Here is a 22,012-nt window from a genome sequence, read left to right on the forward strand (position 1 = left end):
ATAAAAGAATGCATTTTTTATATTATAATGTATTGACGATGTAACATTTTCTTAATGTAATTCGATAAATATAACATTGTAATAAAAATAAATATAAACCGCTTATTTTTTTATTTTTGTAGTCAATTTTCACTAGTCCCATAATTATTCATTAGACATAGCTTGAAAGTCTTTCTTTGCATTGTGCAGATATGTTTTTATCAAATGCTATGTGTATGTGAAAATAAATAAATGTATTAGTTTTTCACTATTTGTTTTCATTTATAGAATTAAAATTATCATTTTTTTTAATGAGAAAGAATGTATAATAAATCAGCAAATAAAAATAAGAAACACTAAGCATCAGGAATACGATTAAAAATTAATAGCAAATTAATAAAATCAATACACTAAATCTAATAATTAATATTTATAAGTTGAGAGAGAGAGAGAGAGGGAGAGAGAGAGATTCATTTTAGTAATATTAAAATTTATAATATTATGTAATATAGTTTTATACATTTTATTTTTTGTTGCAACTAAATTATATACATTTATATGTATAATATATAAAGCTGTGTACAATCGTGTATCTAACCTTAATATACACAACCTATTTTAATCTGTTATAATCGTATTTCTATTTAAAAATTCCGTTAAAATCCGACTTTGTGGCCAAGGAAATGCAATACAATTCAATAAATAAATCTTTGATAGAATTCTTGTGATAATTATAACAGCATTTGAAACACTCGGACAAAGTTCTAATTTGAAATACGGCTAGAATTGTTTCTCGCAATACAATAATCGATGCTTGAAAAAAATTTCGTGTATAAATGTATATATTAATATAAAATATTAATATATTTAGGAAAAATTGTCCAACTGTAATTTGAAGATGATTTGAAAAGAGATTGCATTTAAATAGAAATGTTTAATCCTAAAAAGATCTAAAAAATCATAATTTAAAAAAATTAATAACAATTATACAATCATTTACTTTGATTTTCATACATATTATAATGGATAGAATCCGAAATATGATGTGCATTTTTAATCATGTCCTAGTTTTCTAAAAATAGAACACTTCATCTCTTTTGCCTTTAATATGACTACACAATTGTCAAGAGATTTCCTCTATTTCTGCCAGTTCCTAAATAGCTTTCGACATACGAATTTTTAAGTACAAAGAAAAACTTGTATATTATTATTTTATTATATTGCAAAAGGGAGAGAAAAAGGCCTTTTGTCTCTTTCTTTACTCTAAGAAGATTCTAATATAACCCAAGTTAATTTTTATTTTTTAATAAAAATTGTTTAATGCTTAGACAAGTAGTTAGCATTCTCCTGTAAGCGATAAGTTTCTGTTCCTTTCTACAGTTGCATAAAAAACATACAAAAGAAAAAATAATGAACGTATCTTTAAATTATTATAATGAGAATAAAGGTCCGTTAGATAAAATCAATAAAAATTAGTTAAAAGGCTTTAAGGACCTGAGCAATGGTGAAATGTATGCAAAAATAGAACAGTTATTTCAATTTAATAAACCATGTGACAATGTTTATTTAATTTAAACGTGACAAACGCTACGTTTCAATCCAATTCGGATCCTTCTCAATGTCAAATAGCAAAGTGAATGTAATAAACATAAAATTAAAGATAAAAAGTCAACGGTAAATTGTACATAAGTTTCGGAAAACGCAAACTAAAGTAAACGGTGTTAACAAAGTCAAAATAGTCAGAAGCAAACATACGTAAAGTAACGGATAATTCAACAACACAAATTAAAAGAGAGCGCAAAGCATTAACCGTAATATCCGAAAATTCGCAAACGGAAAACCGAATAATATAAACCCACCCACCCCCATATCCGCAGTATATAACAAAGAACACGCTGTTACCTCGGAAACAAAGAACGAAACGAAATCTAACACGCAAGTCCACATTCATTACCAAATTGAAAAAAGAAGAAATGAAGTCAAAGATGCGCAACTCGATGGAAAGTTGAGATCTTAATGGTCTTTACAGTGACGAAAAATATGTATTTGGACAAGCTTAACCGAGGTAACAGCCTGTAAAAGAAAAAACACACGGCGCGTTATAAACTCTACAAATTAAACCCTGACAATAAGAAAAATCCTTCGTATAAAATAAAACTAATGCAAATCTAATACAAGTTACATACGGTTCTCCAAAATGAACGCAATATCAAATTAAATAAATCCCACAGACAGCTATCTTTAAATTTGACTAACTGCAATATAATATTCTAATCCACAATCAAATAAAATATTTGTAAAATCAATGAAGGTTGAGAAAAATGATGATTTATTACAAAGTGTGTGTGTGTGTGTGTGTGTATACGTTTCGGATATTTATATAAGTATCTTTTGCGAAATATATGAAAACTTTCTTTTTTGAGTTTCTTTGCTTCTACTCGTTTCCGCAAAATATCCTTTATGGTGTGAATGTGTTCTGTTATAGTCTTCAAATGCTGGAAGTTTCATCAAATTCGGAGGTAGGGGCTATTCGGAAGTCTTACCGATTTGCGCTACAATTTATCCTTGATCTCTAAATAGTTTGATGTCATTAATTTAATTGAAATATGGCTAATCTATAGCATTGTAGATGTGGAGATAAAATTCGATAATTACAATGTATTTCGTTTGGATAGAAATATTGTAAATAATAATTATTTACATGGAAATGAATTAATTCATAACAGTAATTCAGTAATTCATAACAATTTATCTTGTCGCGCTTTAAATGTTACTGTAACATGCATTGAATAACTATTTGTCGTCATACGACAAAATCATAAACACATGTTATTAACACTTGTCTCTTAAACTCGGATTCTTCTGTTTATGATTAACATTGCCTGTGTGTTGAAGAATAATGACAATGTGACTTAATACTGATAAATTAATAATCGGAAATTACAACTTGCTTTACACACATATTGGCACAATAATTATAATAATCTGTAATACTTATATTTACTGCCATATGAATGAACAAGCAAATGTGATCTTGCATTATTTTAACGAATTTAATTTTTATCGGTACAATAACATCATTAATGTAAACAATTATGCATTAGATTTTGTTTTTTTACAATATTTCAGGATCTTCAGTATTAAAGACTTTATGTATTTACGATTATTATTCCACACATACACACACCCACACACATTCGACTATTGTAATATCTCTGTATCGGTATCTCAGTTAAATTATTTTCCCAATCCAAATTTCCGAATGGAAGTTAAATTTCAAACCGTCAAATTATGAGAATATTAATGATTATCTTGGCAGTATTCTATGGAAATTAATAAATCTTAATATAAATAATGTTATTGATTTTTTATATAACCATCTTAATTATGCATTTTCTGTTTAAATTAATAATAAGTTAATTATGTCCGCTTAATATTTAAATTCAGAAATTAATTCAAAATTTAAACATTTTAAAATAATATAAAATAAAAAAATAAAGTAAATTTTAGTTAAAAATACTTGGCGTAACCAATTTCATAAATTCTCAAATAGATGAATATTTAAAATAATTTATAAGCCAGAAAATTTCATAAATAATTTTTTTCATTGGAATTATATTAGTACATTATTATATTATTATATTATATTATCATATGATATTAATTATAATTTAAAATGAAATTAAAAGCTTGCTTGTGCAATTGTTACCATAAGATTCAACATTACCATAAGATTACCATAAGATTAATTGTATTTATTTGTATTTATTGCAATTGTAAATTAAAAAAAAATTATTATGATTTAATGGAAAGATATTGCAAAATAAAAATTTTTCATCTAAAGCAATATGCGACTAGGGAAAAGTTGTAAAGATTTAAGAAATCACACACATACACACAAGTAGCTTTTCAAACGGATTACTATCGCGGCACAATGGTTTCAACCTAATAAGGAATATTTTATTCTTCTATAAAGGTAACATACACAATATCACAATCGAAATATCGAATCGTCTCATAAAAATCATTAAGAAAGTCATCCCGACCGTCTCATGTCTTTTTGATGTTCGTAGAAAAATTACATTTTCCTATAAGAAAAACAACAATATCGCTAAAAATCATTGAATGAAATCTCAGAAAGAAAGTAAATTATGAATATAAGGAGAATATAAAGAGTAATCACAAGTTTCGCCCGTTTGGTGGACCTCACGGATCGAACCATTGTGATCTAAATAATATTGATGATGTATTTATCTGGGAAAAATTTTAAGTTGAACATAGGAACGGTTTCAGAGATATGAAGAGTTGTCAAAGTTATCAAAAATCGGCAAGCGAATCCATATATTAACATAAGATTTTATGTTAATATATGGATTAGATCACAATTCGATTTTATAATTTAAGATCCAAATGGGCCAAAAAACAGGTGTTTTTGCAAATGCTCTTCGATAAATTAAACTTTTGATCAAATCGAGAAATATAAATTAAGAATATATACGTACATATATAATGGAAATTATTATATAGAATATAACATATAATTGTGCTACAAGCATGATGTGTTCGTTGAATATAAAAAATACCCTTTTTCTCTCTTCTTTCTTTCTTCCCCACCCCTCTCACTCACTCTCTCTCTCTCGCTCTCGTTGACTCTCGTTCAAATCTTAAAGTCTTTAATATTTTCAGCGACTGTTGTTGTCAGAAGAATAAATGTAAATAAATCATCAGAACATTATGAAAGTTAGCAGTATCAAGAGATTAACCATACAGTGACAACGTAAAGAGTTAAATTCATAAGACGTATTAATCCGTTATTATAACAAAAGCTTACATAACAGTTTATTGCTCAATAATTTAATAATACAATTAAAAATGAATGAACTCCCTGAATTTTCTTCCATGGAAGATGAACGGATCGCACCAAGATCGTCATCATGTTTGCATTGTAAAAAAGGTACGCAGTTTTATTTTTATGAAATAATCGCAGTATAATAAATTTTCTTTACAAAGATAATTGCGGAATAAAAATTTTTTAAATCAGCGTTATGTATTTTGTATTATAAACTTTTTTATGCGTTACACACACACACACACACACACACACATACACAAATAAACACACATAAAAATATGTATCTATATAATTTATTTTTTAAAAGGATTGAATATATATTATATAAATTTAACATTATTATTTAAAAAATATATTATGTATATAAATCTGTTTATGATAGATGTGAATAGTAGAAAACTCATACCCGTATGTAACTGTGCAAATGGATATTTACACGTTTCTTGTCTGAAGGAGATAGCAAATAAAGAAGATATACTTTATTGCCCATGTTGTAATGCTCGCTATCCATTAGAAATACGGCCCGTATTATTATCAAAGGTAACGTCACAAAAGATCTTATAACCGTTAGAAAATTGTAGAAAATAGCGAGCTAGCTTTTAGAAAAATAAAAACATTTTATTTTAATATGTATATATGTATATATATGTATATATGTAATATGTATATGTATATATATATATATATATATATATATATATAGATTTTACAACTTAGAAAAGATGATTTCACAAAATAATAAGTAGATATTAAATTTAAGACAAATGCTAAAATCGTTAAAATCAAAATTCATATATAAACATATGCCACAGTAATAATAAAGCTTGGTAACAGAACTTACATTATATTATTTATATGTACGATCAGTTTATAATTTTTTGATATTTTTAAATAAAGATTTTAAACTTTTGGCATATTTGGAAGGGTAGACTGTCTATAATAATTAAAGTGTGAAGAAATGTTCGATGACAAATTCAAAAGAATTTAAAACGTACGCGGAATGATTTATAGATGTAATCATAACAATTCAACAAATAAATTACAGTGTAAAATAAATAAGAATATATCAAGAAACAAAATGATAACATAATTTCTGATGAGGATGTTTTATCATTTTTACGTTTGATGATTTTATTTATAATAATATTAAAATAATTTATTTAAAGTATTAAAATAATTTATTTAAAGTATTTTTCATTAAATGTGTTCATATGATACCAATATAATAATATTACAAAGATGGGAATAAATTGTTTCAGATGCTTTGGAAAATTTGTATTCCTCTTTTTACAATATTATATTTGATATGTATAAATTTCATAACGGTACTAACCGTTTATTTAATATTATCAATTGATGTTCAGAATCAGTTAACCTTTATCGTAAAAATCATCGTCTTAAGCTTATTTCTTTGGTCTATTTATATGACAGTGCTTCAAATAGTTGACTGGAGTAAAAGGTAATAGTACATTCGATTAACTAATTAATCTAACTTTTTTACATTCGAAGATTTTCAACTATTAAAAGTATATTCACGAAAAACTGAAGTTAAATAAAGAATTGAAGTTAATAAATTTAATTTTAACAATAAATTATCTGACAAATTTCGGAATTAACTTTTTTTCTTAAAAAAAAATAATTGAAATAGCAATTAAAGCCAATTATAGCCCATAATTACATCCGAATTGTAAATGATTAAGAAAATTCCTTTCAAAATAAACTTCACGAATAATAATCACATTTCTCTTTCTTAACTGATTTAAAATTTGCTTTTATATAAAAGTAAACTTAAAATTATTAAAAGGAACATATGATTATTATATTATGTGTTATTTGAAGTCATTATTATTAATTAATAATAATAAATATAACAATTGATCATAAAGATGTATAATAAAGTTATAAATTAATAAACACAAATGACTTATTTTTGGTACTTTTACTAAAACAAATTTAAATTAAAATCAAATCTAAATTAAAAAAGAATCTTTTTAGACAAAGGATGATTGAGATACTTTGTATGCCATGGTACAGCAATATTATTCATTAAACGGAAACTATTCTAATTTAAATTATATAATTGTAAAAATACTAAAATATCTTAATAAAAATATAAAAGAGAATATATTATATAATAAATATAATATAGAGATATAAATTGCTTTTTATTATTTCTTATCTATTTACAGAATATATGAACCTTATCATCAATGGTACAAAAGCACTTATGAATGGAAATTGATAAGACCTACTGATAACAATATTGAAGAGTACAATATTGAAGAGACTTAAATTTAATTTTCTAGTACATTTATAAGTTATAATGCGATTGTTATAATATTTAAGATAGTAAGACGAGTGAAAATTTCATTATTCTGCATGTTTGTAAGCTGTAATGCTATTATTTAAAGGAGATATAAAAAAAAAAAATAAAAAGAGATATAAAATAGTCGCTTTTATAAGATATTTTTCAAAATATTTTGACGAAACATTAAGAAGCTTATATTATGAAAAATACGTGTAACACATATAAATATAATAGACAAAATTTCATCTTATTCATGGATAAATAGATTATATCACAATTAATAAAAATTATAATATCTATAAAGATAAAAATATAGCTCATAAATAATATATATAATATATATTACAAAGATGTAATGTTATATAATATTATATTATAAGATATATTATGTAATATATCAAATAATATTACATTATATATATATATATATACATATATATATATATATATTATATTAATATGTTATATTATAAAGATATAGTAATATATAATATTATATGTAATATAAATTATAATGTTATTAATATTAATAAGGGGAAATTGTACTTATTTTATATTCTTTGAAATATTAATGCAAATCATCTCATACAAAAATGATTTATAAAATTTCATTGATGATGGACACAAAAAGAAATCTTTTATATAAATTTTATAAATATAGATTTTGCGCATCTACATATTATTATTCCTTTTATTAATTAAATCTATACTAATAAAATATTAAGAAACGTTTTATATATTAATATGTATAATGTATTGATGATGTAATGTTTTCTTAATATAAGTACGATACATATAACACTGTAAAAAAATAAATCGCTCATACTTTTATTTTTATAGTCAATTTTTATAGTCACATAATTATTCAGTTGACATATCTTAAAAGTATTTCTATTTGTATTACATGATGCAGATATGTTTTTGTCAAATGCTAGTATGTGTATGTGAAAATAAATAAATGTATTAGTTTTTCTCTATTTGTTTTCATTTATAGAATTAAAATTATCATTTTTTTTAATGAGAAGGAATGTATAATAAATCAGCAAATAAAAATAAGAAACACTAAGCATCAGGAATACGATTAAAAATTAATAGCAAATTAATAGAATCAATACACTAAATCTAATAATTAATATTTATAAGTTGAGAGAGAAAGAGAGAGAGAGAGAGAGATTCATTTTAGTAATATTAAAATTTATAATATTATGTAATATAGTTTTATACATTTTATTTTTTGTTGCAACTAAATTATATACATTTATATGTATAATATGTAAAGCTGTGTACAATCGTATATCTAACCTTAATATACACAACCTATTTTAATCTGTTATAATCGTATTTCTATTTAAAAATTCCGTTAAAATCCGACTTTATGGCCAAGGAAATGCAATACAATTCAATAAATAAATCTTTGATAGAATTCTTGTGATAATTATAACAGCATTTGAAATACTCGGACAAAGTTCTAATTTGAAATAGGGCTAGAATTGTTTCTCGCAATACAATAATCGATGCTTGAAAAAAATTTCGTGTATAAATGTATATATTAATATAAAATATTAATATATTTAGGAAAAATTGTCCAACTGTAATTTGAAGATGATTTGAAAAGAGATTGCATTTAAATAGAAATGTTTAATCCTAAAAAGATCTAAAAAATCATAATTTAAAAAAATTAATAACAATTATACAATCATTTACTTTGATTTTCATACATATTATAATGGATAGAATCCGAAATATGATGTGCATTTTTAATCATGTCCTAGTTTTCTAAAAATAGAACACTTCATCTCTTTTGCCTTTAATATGACTACACAATTGTCAAGAGATTTCCTCTATTTCTGCCAGTTCCTAAATAGCTTTCGACATACGAATTTTTAAGTACAAAGAAAAACTTGTATATTATTATTTTATTATATTGCAAAAGGGAGAGAAAAAGGCCTTTTGTCTCTTTCTTTACTCTAAGAAGATTCTAATATAACCCAAGTTAATTTTTATTTTTTAATAAAAATTGTTTAATGCTTAGACAAGTAGTTAGCATTCTCCTGTAAGCGATAAGTTTCTGTTCCTTTCTACAGTTGCATAAAAAACATACAAAAGAAAAAATAATGAACGTATCTTTAAATTATTATAATGAGAATAAAGGTCCGTTAGATAAAATCATTAAAAATGAGTTAAAAGGCTTTAAGGACCTGAGCAATGGTGAAATGTATGCAAAAATAGAACAGTTATTTCAATTTAATAAACCATGTGACAATGTTTATTTAATTTAAATGTGACAAACGCTGCTTTTCAATCCAATTCGGATCCTTCTCAATGTCGAATAGCAAAGTGAAAGTAATAAACATAAAATTAAAGATAGAAGTCAACGGTAAAATGTACATAACGCAAACTAAAATAAACGGTGTTAACAAAGTCAAAAAAGTCGGAAGCAAACATACGTAAAGTAACGGATAATTCAACAAGACAAATTAAAAGAGAGCGCAAAGCATTAACCGTAATGTCCGAAAATTCGCAAACGGAAAACCGAATAATATAAATCCCCCCCCCCCCCATATCCACAGTATATAACAAAGAACACGCTGTTACCTCGGAAACAAAAAACGAAACGAAATCTAACACGCAAGTCCACATTCATTTCCAAATTGAAAATAGAAGAAATGAAGTCAAAGATGCGCAATTCGATGGAAAGTTGAGATCTTAATGGTCCTTACAGCGACGAAAAATATGTGTATGGACAAGCTTAACCGAAGTGACAGCCTGTAAAAGAAAAAACACACGGCGCGTTATAAACTCTACAAATTAAATCCTGACAATAAGAAAAATCCTTCGTATAAAATAAAACTAATGCAAATCTAATACAAGTTACATACGGTTTTCCAAAATAAACGCAATTTCAAATTAAATAAATCCCACAGACAGGTATCTTTAAATTTGACTAACTGCAATATAATATTCTAATCCACAATCAAATAAAATATTTGTAAAATCAATGAAGGTTGAGAAAAATGATGTATCAAGAGACGTTACTAACAATGTAGCAAACACGGTCAAGCATCGTGTTACGAATATCCTGAATTCTACGTTGTATCATCATTACAAAATCACGCGTAAGAGGATTGGATTTATTACAAAGATACGCGTGGAAATCTTTTGGCAGACAAGACTATTTGTTACAAAGACGATGCGCCCCAAGATTGTTGAGGTCAATTATAACTCTAGGCCAAAAAAAATGATTCATTTTCCTGTAGTGTATTATCAGAACGTAGATAGATTAAGATTTAAATTGCAGTGATTTGCGCTACAATTTATCCTTGATCTCTAAATAGTTTGACGTCATTAATTTAATTGAATGGCTAAACTATAGCATTGTAGATGTGGAGATAAGATTCGATAATTACAATGTATTTTGTTTGGATAGAAATATTGTAAATAATAATTATTTACATGGAAGTGAATTAATAGTAATTCATAACAATTTATCTTGTCGCGCTTTAAATGTTACTGTAACATGCATTGAATAACTTTTTGTCATCATACGACTAAATCATAAACACATGTTATTAACACTTGTCTCTTAAACTCGGATTCTTCTGTTTATGATTCACATTGCCTGTGTGTTGAACAATAATAACAATGTTACTTAATACTGATAAATTAATAATCGTAAATTACAACTTGCTTTACACATATATTGGCACAATAATTATAATTACCTATAATACTTGTATTTACTGCCATATGAATGAACAAGCAAATGTGATCTTGCATTATTTTAACGAATTTAATTTTTATCGGTACAATAACATTATTAATGTAAACAATTATACATCAGATTTTGTTTTTTTACAATATTTCAGGATCTTCAGTATTAAAGACTTTATGTACTTACGATTATTATTCCACACACACACACACACACACATATTCGATGATTGTAATATCTCTGTATCGGTATCTCAGTGAAATTATTTTCTCAATCCAAATTTCCGAATGGAAGTTAAATTTCAAACCGTCAAATTATGAGTATATTAATGACTATCTTGGCAGTATTCTGTGGAAATTAATAAATCTTAATATAAATAGTGTTTTTGATTTTTTATATAACCATCTTAATTATGCGATTTCTGTTTAAATTAATAATAAGTTAATTATGTCCGCTTAATATTTAAATTCAGAAATTAATTCAAAATTTAAACATTTTAAAATAATATGAAATAAAAAAATAAAGTAAATTTTAATTAAGAATACTTGGTGTAACGAATTTTATAAATTCTCAAATAGATGAATATTTAAAATAATTTATAAGCCAGAAGATTTCATAAATAATTTTTTTCATTGGAATTATATTAGTACATTATTATATTATTATATTATATTATCATATGATATTATTAATTATTATAATTTAAAATAAAATTAAAAGCTTGCTTGTGCAATTGTTACCATAAGATTACCATAAGATTAATTGTATTTATTTGTATTTATTGCAATTGTAAATTTAAAAAAAAATTATTATAATTTAATGGAAAGATACTGCAAAATATAAATTTTTCATCTAAAGCAATATGCGATGAGGAAAAAGTTGTAAAGATTTAAGAAACCTCACATACAAACACACACACACAGTAAATAGCTTTTCAACGGATTACTTTCGAATTACCGCAGCACAATGGTTTCAATCTAATAAAAGATATTTCATCCTAAAAAGGAATGTCTTATTCATTTAGAAAGATAACACACATAATATCACTCTCGATATATCGAATCACCTCAAAAAAATCATTAAAGAAGTCACCCCGATGTCTCATCTCATGTATTTTTGATGTTTGTAGAAAATTTATCCTATCAGAAAAACAACAATATCGCTAAAAAACATTGGATGAAAGGAGAAAGAAAGTAAATTATGAATATAAGGAGAATATAAAGAGTAATCACAAGTTTCGCCTGTTTGGTGGACGTCACGAATCGAATCATTGTGATCAAAATAATAGCTGATGATGATGTATTTATCTGGGAAAAATTTCAAGTTGAACAAAGGAACGATTTTAGAGATACATGAAGAGTTGTGAAAGTTATCAAAAATCGGCAAGCGAATCCATATATTAACATAAGCTATTAGATCACAATTCGAATTTATAATTTAAAATCCACCAAATGGGCGAAAAGACAGGTGTTTAAGCAGTTGCACTTTGATATATAAATTAAACTTTTTAAATCGAAAAATACAAATTAAGAAAGTACGTATAGATAATGGAAATTATTATATAGAATATAACATATTGTAATTGTGCTATAAGCATGGTCATATATTTATTAAATCTTCGAAATACTCCCTCTCTTTCCCTTCCTTCTTTCCTCTCTCTCTCTCTTACTCTCTCTCCCTCTTTCTCTCCCTCCCGAATCTTAAAATTTCAAGGTTTTAAGTATTTTCAATGATTGTTGTTGTTAAAAGAATAAATGTAAATAAATCATCAGAACAGTATCAAAGTTAGCAGTATCAAGAGATTAACCATGCAGTGACAACGTGGAGAGGTTAAATTCATAAGACGTATTAATCCGTTATTATAACAAAAGCTTACATAACAGTTGCTCAATAAATTAATAATACAATTAAAAATGAATGAATTTGAACTGTCTGAATTTCCTTCCATGGAAGATGAACAAATCGCATCAAGATCGTCATCATGTTGGCATTGTAAAAAAGGTACGCAGATTTATTTTTATGAAATAATCGGAGTTTTATAAATTTTCTTTACAAAGATAATTGCGGAATAAAAATTTTTTAAATCAGCGTTATGTATTTTGTATTATAAACTATTTTATGCGTTACACACACACACACACACACACACACACACACACGTATACATAAACACACATAAAAATATGTATTTATATAATTTATTTTTTAAAAAGATTGGATATATATTATATATATTCATCATTATTATTTAAAAAAATCATTATTATTTAAATATATTATGTATATAAATCCGTTTATGATACATAGATGTGAATGAAAGAAATCTCATATCCCCATGTAACTGTGCAAATGTATACATACATGTTTATTGTCTGGAGGAGATAGCAAATAAAAGAGACATACTTTATTGCCCATGTTGTAATGCTCGCTATCCATTAGAAATACGGCCCAAATCAATATTAAAGGTAACGTCACAAAAAATCTTATAACCGTTAAAAAATTGTAGAAAATAGCGAGCTAGCTTTTAGAAAAGTAAAAAACCTTTTTATTGTAATATGTACATATATATATATATATATATATATATATATATATATATATATATGTATATATATATATATATATGTACATATTTATGTACATGTACATATATATATATATATATATATGTACTTTTCTAAGTTGTAAAATATATATATATATATATATATATATATATATATATATATATATTTTACAACTTAAAAAAGATGATTTCACAAAATAATAAGCAGATATTAAATTTAAGACAAACGCTAAAATCGTTAAAGTCAAAATTCATATATAAACATATGTCACAATAATAATAAAGCTTGATAACAGAACTTACATTATATTATTTATATGTACGATCAGTTTATAATTTTTTGATATTTTTAAATGAAGATTTTAAACTTTTGCCATATTTTGAAGGGTAGACTGTCTATAATAATTAAAGTGTGAAGAAATGTTTGATGATAAAGTCAAAAAAATTTAAGACTTAAACGGAATGATTTATAGATGTAATCATAACAATTCAATAAATAAATTATAATGTAAAATAAATAAGAATATATCAAGAAACAAAATGATAAAATAATTTCTACGATGTTTTATAATTTCTATGTTTGACGATTTTAATTATAATAATATTAAAATAATTTATTTAAAGAATTATTATTTTTTCATTAAATGTGTTCATATGATTCCAATATAATAATATTACAAAGATGGGAATAACTTGTTTCAGATGGTTTGGAAAGTTTGTATTCCTCTTTTTATAATATCATATTTTATATGTTTAAAGTTCATAACAGGACTAATCGTTTATTTAATAATATCAATTGATGTTCAGAATCAGGTATCCTTTATCGTACAAATCATTATCCTAGGCTTATTTCTTTGGTTTATTTATATGATAATGTATCAAATAGTTGACTGGAGTAAAAGGTAATAGTACATTCGATTAACTAATTAATCTAACTTTTTTACATTCGAAGATTTTCAACTATTAAAAGTATATTCACGAAAAACTGAAGTTAAATAAAGAATTGAAGTTAATAAATTTAATTTTAACAATAAATATCTGACAAATTTCGGAATTAACTTCTTTTCTTAAAAAAAAAAAATTGAAATAGCAATTAAAGTCAATTATAGCCCATAATTACATCCGAATTGTAAATGATTAAGAAAATTCCTTTCAAAATAAACTTCACGAATAATAATCACATTTCTCTTTCTTAACTGATTTAAAATTTGCTTTTATATAAAAGTAAACTTAAAATTATTAAAAGGAACATATGATTATTATATTATGTATTATTTGAAATCATTATTATTAATTAATAATAATAAATATAAGAATTGATCATAAAGATGTATAATAAAGTTATAAATTAATAAACACAAATGACTTATTTTTGGTACTTTTACTAAAACAAATTTAAATTAAAATCAAATCTAAATTAAAAAAGAATCTTTTTAGACAAAGGATGATTGAGATACTTTGTATGCCATGGTACAGCAATATTATTCATTAAACGGAAACTATTCTAATTTAAATTATATAATTGTAAAAATACTAAAATATCTTAATAAAAATATAAAAGAGAATATATTATATAATAAATATAATATAGAGATATAAATTGCTTTTTATTATTTCTTATCTATTTACAGAATATATGAACCTTATCATCAATGGCACAAAAGCACTTATGAATGGAAATTGATAAGACCATCTACTGTTAAATATATTGAAGAGTACAATATTCAAGAGTGACTAAAATTTAGTAAATTTAAATTTCTAGTACATTTATAAGTTATAATGCGATTATTATAATATTTAAGAAAGTAAGACGAGTGAAAATTTCATTATTCTGCATGTTTGTAAGCTGTAATGCTATTATTTAAAGGAGATATAGAAAAAAAACATTAAAAGAGATTTAAAAAAGTCGCTTTTATAAGATATTTTTCAAAATATTTTGACGAAACATTAAGAAGCTTATATTATGAAAAATACGTGTAACACATATAAATATAATAGACAAAATTTCATCTTATTCATGGATAAATAGATTATATCACAATTAATAAAAATTATAATATCTATAAAGATAAAAATATAGCTCATAAATAATATATATAATATATATTACAAAGATGTAATGTTATATAATATTATATTATAAGATATATTATGTAATATATCAAATAATATTACATTATATATATATATATACATATATATATATATATATTATATTAATATGTTATATTATAAAGATATAGTAATATATAATATTATATGTAATATAAATTATAATGTTATTAATATTAATAAGGGGAAATTGTACTTATTTTATATTCTTTGAAATATTAATGCAAATCATCTCATACAAAAATGATTTATAAAATTTCATTGATGATGGACACAAAAAGAAATCTTTTATATAAATTTTATAAATATAGATTTTGCGCATCTACATATTATTATTCCTTTTATTAATTAAATCTATACTAATAAAATATTAAGAAACGTTTTATATATTAATATGTATAATGTATTGATGATGTAATGTTTTCTTAATATAAGTACGATACATATAACACTGTAAAAAAATAAATCGCTCATACTTTTATTTTTATAGTCAATTTTTATAGTCACATAATTATTCAGTTGACATATCTTAAAAGTATTTCTATTTGTATTACATGATGCAGATATGTTTTTGTCAAATGCTAGTATGTGTATGTGAAAATAAATAAATGTATTAGTTTTTCCCTGTTTGTTTTCATTTATAGAATTAAATTTATCATCTTTTTTAATAAGAGAGAATGTATAATAAATTAACAAATAAAAATAAGGAACACTAAGCATCAGGAACACGATTAAAAATTATTTGCAAGTTAATAAATCAATACATTAAATCTAGTAATTAACATTTATAAATTGAAAGAGATTCGTTTTATTAACAATATTGAAGAGTAAAATATTGAAGAGATTAAAATTTAATTTTCTAGTATATTTATAAGTTATAATGCGATTATTATAATATTTAAAAAAGTAAGTCGAGTGAAAATTTCATTATTCTGCATGTTTGTAAGCTGTAATGTTGTTAAGAAGACATAGAAAAAAAAACATAAAAAAAGATATAAAAAGACCGCTTTTATAAGATGTTTTACATTTTTCACGATACATTAAGAAGCTTATATTAAAAATATAAGAAGCTTATATTAAAAATACGTGTAACACATGTAAATTTAATTGACACAATTTCATCTTGTTCATGGATAAATAAATTATATTAAAATTAATAAAAATTATAATACTTATAAAGATAATATAGCTCATAAATAATGTATATAATACATATTACAAAGATATAATATTATATAACATTATATTACAAAATATATTATATAATATTATACAATATTACATTATATATATTATATTGAAATGTTATAAAGATATAATAATATATAATATATTATATAATATTATATATAATATTAATTATAAAGTTATTAATATTAATAAGGAGAAATTGTGCTAATTTTATATTCTTTGAAACATTAGTGTGATCATCTCACACAAGAACGATGTATAAAATTTCTTTGATGATGGATACAAAAAGAAATCTTTTATATAATTCTTTTATATAAATTTTTTGTAAAAATAGATTCTGCGCATCTATATATTATTTTCTTTTCTTAATTAAATTTATACTGATAAAATATTATATAAAATAATAAAAGAATACATTTTTTATATTATAATGTATCGACGATGTAACGTTTTCTTAATGTAATGCGATAAATATAACATTGTAATAAAAATAAATATAAACCGCTTATTTTTTTTATTTTCGTAGTTAATTTTCACTTTATAGACACATAATTATTCATTAGACATAGCTTAAAAATCTTTCTTTGCATTGTGCAGATATGTTTTTATCAAATGCTATGTGTATGTGAAAATAAATAAATGTATTAGTTTTTCGCTATTTGTTTTCATTTATAGAATGTATAATAAATCAGCAAATAAAAATAAGTAACACTAAGCATCAGGAATACGATTAAAAATTAATAGCAAATTAATAAAATCAATACACTAAATCTAATAATTAATATTTATAAGTTGAGAGAGAGAGAGAGAGAGAGAGAGAGAGAGAGATTCATTTGAGTAATATTAAAATTTATAATATTATGTAATATAGTTTTATACATTTTATTTTTTGTTGCAACTAAATTATATACATTTATATGTATAATATGTAAAGCTCTGTACAATCGTATATCTAACCTTAATATACACAACCTATTTTAATCTATTATAATCGTATTTCTATTTAAAAATTCCGTTAAAATCCGACTTTATGGCCAAGGAAATGCAATACAATTCAATAAATAAATCTTTGATAGAATTCTTGTGATAATTATAACAGCATTTGAAAAAGTCGGACAAAGTTCTAATTTGAAATACGGCTAGAATTGTTTCTCGCAATACAATAATGGATGCTTGAAAAATATTTCGTGTATAAATGTATATATTACTATAAAATATTAGGGGAGACCGGGGACAAAAATAACATTTTTTGTATTATAGGTCACTAATTAATTATCGTTAGAGATATAACAAAAAAGATTATATGTAAAAAACTCCATTTATTGTTCTATTATTATACCTATTTTCAATCTCAAATGATAAATATTTAAAGAGCTATTATAGCTTTTCGCAAGTACATTGATTGTTACTTTTGTCTTGGGAGCCTGGGACGAAAGTAACATAGTCTGGGGATAAAAGTACCAGTTCTTATTTTCGGGAAAATAAAATAAGTATGACTTTTTTCAATTTAAAGCAACTTTTATTATAATCTTTTATTAAGCAAAATAACTTTTATTATAAATTTGTATTACATTATATTAAAATAAAAAACAAAATTAATATTTATTTTTATCATCTTTAAAAAACTTAAAAGAAATAATCTTCGTTAAGCAAAATAATTATAAGTAATATCATAAAATAATTATACTTAATATCACACCAGTTTTGTACTTTTTTAAGTCTAAATAATAGTTTAATTCTAAATAATAGTGTAAAAATTGTATGATAACTACTTATACAAAAGAGATTGGTATCTATTCCGAATCACAATTATGGCATACGTAATAAGAATCGCTTTTGATACAGTTATTATGGGACCAGTCCTTATACTTTAAACACTGAAACATGTTACTTTCGTCCACAGAGTGTCGTGTTACTTTCGTCCCCAAACACATTTTTTAGAATAAAAGCATTATAACCTAAATATGATGCGAGATTTAGCCAAATCAACTATAAAAACTTATGAATACATTTTAGAAGAATACACCGCAAATAATTACGTCAATATATACACTTTAATTAGGCATAGATACAAAAAAACTAAAACAAGAAATACTTAGGTGAATAATGCAAATACACTAAATTCACTCCGTTGCATGTGCAACCGGCGCGATCGTTCTACAACAATTAGCTGAAAAGCAAGAGAATCCGGGCGTACTATTATAGTACAAATTATTCAACATATTGTGTAGTTTATTACGAGGCTTGTTACTTTCATGACGTTGTTACTTTTGTCCCCGGTCTTCCCTAAATGTATTAGTTTACGCAAATTTGTTTTTATTTATAAAATTAAAATTATCATTTTTTTAATGAGAAAGAATATATAATAAATCAACAACTAAAAATAAAAAACTATAAGCATCAAGATTAAAAATTATTTGCAAATTAATAAATCAATACACTAAATCTAGTAATTGCTATTTATAAGTTGAGAAAGTTTCATTTTAGTAATCAAAATTTATAATATTATAATTTTATACATTTTATTTTTTGTTGCAACGAAATTATGTACATTTATATGTATAATGTACAATAATTAATTATGTATATATACAATAATATCGATAATATGAAATTATATACAATAATATGTATAATTTAGATATCTAAAGCTGTGTACAATTGTATATATCTAACCTTAATATGCACAGCCTAAATTAATCTGTTATAATCAATAAATTGATACAATAAGTGATACAATTCAATAAATAAATCTTGAGAATTCTTGCGATAATTATAACATATCATATTTGAAAAACTCAAATGAAGTTTACTTTGAAATATGGCTAAAATTGTTTCTCGCAATTCAATAATCGATGATTGAAAAAAATTTCATGTACATATAATGTACATATATACATATAATGTATATGTTAATAATTTTGGAATTTTATATAGCTGAATGTTAAGGAAAAATTGTTCAACTATAATTTTAAGATTTGAAAATATGATTTGAAAAGAGCATTTAACTTTCATTTAACAGAAATGTGTTTAATCCTAAAAAGATCTACGAAGATCATAGTTCAATACTAAAAAAATTAATAATAATTATACTACCAATTACTTTGATATCATATTATAGTAGATAGAATCCTAAATATTATAAATTTTGAATCATGTTCTAGTTTTCGAAATAGGATACTTGCATAAAAAACATACGAAAGGAAAAATAATGAGTATGTTTTTAAATTTGGCTAATTCCAATATAATATTCTACTCTACAATCAAATAAAATATTTGTGTAAAACCAACGAAGGCTGAGAAAAATGATGTATCGCGGAACATTACTAAAAATGTAGTGAACGCGGTTGAATCGTATCACATGACACAAATATCATCGTATATCCTGAATCCTACGTTGCATCACCATTACAAAATCACGCGTAAGGATTGGATTTATTACAAAGATACGCGTGGAAATTTTTTGGCGAGACAAACAAAATTATTTGTTACAAAAACGATGTGTCTAAGATTGTTGAAGTTAATTATGATTCTAAACTAACAAAACTGACTCACTTTCCTATAGTGTATTATCAGAACGTGAACATGAATTAATATTTAAATTATAACGAGTAGCACTGTAATTTATCCTTGATCTCTAAATAGTTTGACGATTAATTTAGTTGAAATAAACAATAACAATGTAGATGTGGAATTATGTTTCGATAATTATAATGTATTCCGTTTGGATAGAAATATTGCAAATAACGATTATTTACATGGAAATGGCGTATTAATAATAATTTATAACAATTTACAACAATTTTATCCCGCTTTAAACGTAACTGTAACATGCGTTAAATAACTTTTTGTCGATATACGACTAATGGCTGTTTCTACCAACGTCGCTTAACTTTAATCTTAGCTTAACTCAATCTTTATTTTTTTCCTAAAGGAACAATTAGAAGGAGACGAAGAGTGAGTTAAGCTAAGATTAAAGTTAAACGACGTTGGTAGAAACAGGCATAAATCATAAACACATGTTATTGACACTTGTCTCTTAAACTAGGACTCTTCTGTTTATGATTCACACTGCCTGTGTTGAAGAATAATGACAATGTGACTTAACGCTGATAAATTAATAATCGGAAATTACAACTTGCTTTACACATATTGGCATAATAATTATAATTATCTGTAATACTTGTATTTACAGCCATATGAATGAACAGGCAAATGTGAACTTACATTATTTTAACGCATTTAATTTCGATTGGTACAATAACATTGTTAATGTAAACAATTACAGATACATACAAAAAAATATTATAGATACATATAAATATATAGATACATATAAATATTATAGATACAAATAATTATAGATACATATTATACATTGAATCTTGTTTTTTTATTGTGTCTTAAAATCTTCAGTATTAGAAACTTTATATACTTACGATTATTATCACATATATATATAGACACATTCGACCATTGTAATGTCTTTGTCGATATCAGTGAAATTATTTCCCCAATCCCAGTTTACGAGTGGAAGTCAAATTATGAGAACATTAATGATTATCTTCGCAATATTTTATGAAAATTAATGAATCTTAATATTAATAATACTGTTGAGTTTTTATAAAATCATCTTAATTATGCAATTTCTGCTCAAACTAATAATAAGCTAATTATTTTCGTTTAATATTTAAATTCAAAAATTTAATCAAAAATTAAACATTTTAAAATAATATAAAATAAAATTAAAATAATGTTAATTAAAAAACGGCGTAATCAATTCTATAAATTTTCAGATACATGAATATTTAAATTAAAATAATTTACAAGCCAGAATTTCATAAATAACTTTTTTCATTGAAAGTATTTTATTATTATATTATTATTATATTATTATATTATATTATCATATTATCATATTAATTATTATAGTTCAAAATGAAATTACAAGTTTGCTTGTGCGATTGTTACCGTAAGATTCAACATAAATTAAAGTGCTCTATTAGCATCGTATATTAATTGTATTTATTTGTATTTATTGCAATTATAAATTTTTCAGAAGAATTTATTATGATTTAATAGAAAGATGCTACAATATAAAAATGTTTCATCTAAAGCAATATGCGATGAGGGAAAAGTTGTAAAGATTTAAGAAACCTCACATACACACACACACACACACACACACACACACACACACACACACACACACAGTAAATAGCTTTTCAACGGATTACTTTCGAATTACCGCAGCATAATGGTTTCAACCTAATGAAGGATATTTCATCCTAA

The 22,012-nt window shown here is 23.8% G+C and overlaps 2 protein-coding genes across 2 annotated transcripts; both read left to right on the top strand.

Annotated features, from left to right (window-relative positions):
- The first annotated feature begins 4,851 nt into the window (after window positions 1–4,851).
- On the top strand, window positions 4,852–7,123 carry LOC145971854 (uncharacterized). Its single transcript, XM_083099916.1, has 5 exons — window positions 4,852–4,933; window positions 5,214–5,371; window positions 6,091–6,100; window positions 6,194–6,290; window positions 7,021–7,123. The coding sequence occupies exons 1-5, from the start codon at window positions 4,852–4,854 to the stop codon at window positions 7,121–7,123; spliced, it is 450 nt and encodes a 149-aa protein (XP_082956042.1).
- A 5,641-nt stretch (window positions 7,124–12,764) lies between these two features.
- On the top strand, window positions 12,765–15,151 carry LOC145972508 (uncharacterized). Its single transcript, XM_083101221.1, has 5 exons — window positions 12,765–12,852; window positions 13,159–13,316; window positions 14,120–14,131; window positions 14,225–14,319; window positions 15,049–15,151. The coding sequence occupies exons 1-5, from the start codon at window positions 12,765–12,767 to the stop codon at window positions 15,149–15,151; spliced, it is 456 nt and encodes a 151-aa protein (XP_082957347.1).
- Window positions 15,152–22,012: the final 6,861 nt, after the last annotated feature.

Source organism: Camponotus vicinus, unplaced genomic scaffold (assembly GCF_025532165.1).
Source record: "Camponotus vicinus isolate PSW18456_S1 unplaced genomic scaffold, iyCamVici1.0 SCAF_5, whole genome shotgun sequence".
Lineage (NCBI taxonomy): Eukaryota > Metazoa > Arthropoda > Insecta > Hymenoptera > Formicidae > Camponotus > Camponotus vicinus.

Coding starts and splice junctions, on each gene's coding strand:
- LOC145971854 (XM_083099916.1), top strand. CDS start 4,852: ATGAATGAACTCCCTGAATTTTCTTCCATGGAAGATGAACGGATCGCA. Junction 4,934..5,213: donor ATGTTTGCATTGTAAAAAAG/GTACGCAGTTTT, acceptor TGTTTATGATAG/ATGTGAATAGTAGAAAACTC. Junction 6,291..7,020: donor ATAGTTGACTGGAGTAAAAG/GTAATAGTACAT, acceptor ATCTATTTACAG/AATATATGAACCTTATCATC.
- LOC145972508 (XM_083101221.1), top strand. CDS start 12,765: ATGAATGAATTTGAACTGTCTGAATTTCCTTCCATGGAAGATGAACAA. Junction 12,853..13,158: donor ATGTTGGCATTGTAAAAAAG/GTACGCAGATTT, acceptor TATGATACATAG/ATGTGAATGAAAGAAATCTC. Junction 14,320..15,048: donor ATAGTTGACTGGAGTAAAAG/GTAATAGTACAT, acceptor ATCTATTTACAG/AATATATGAACCTTATCATC.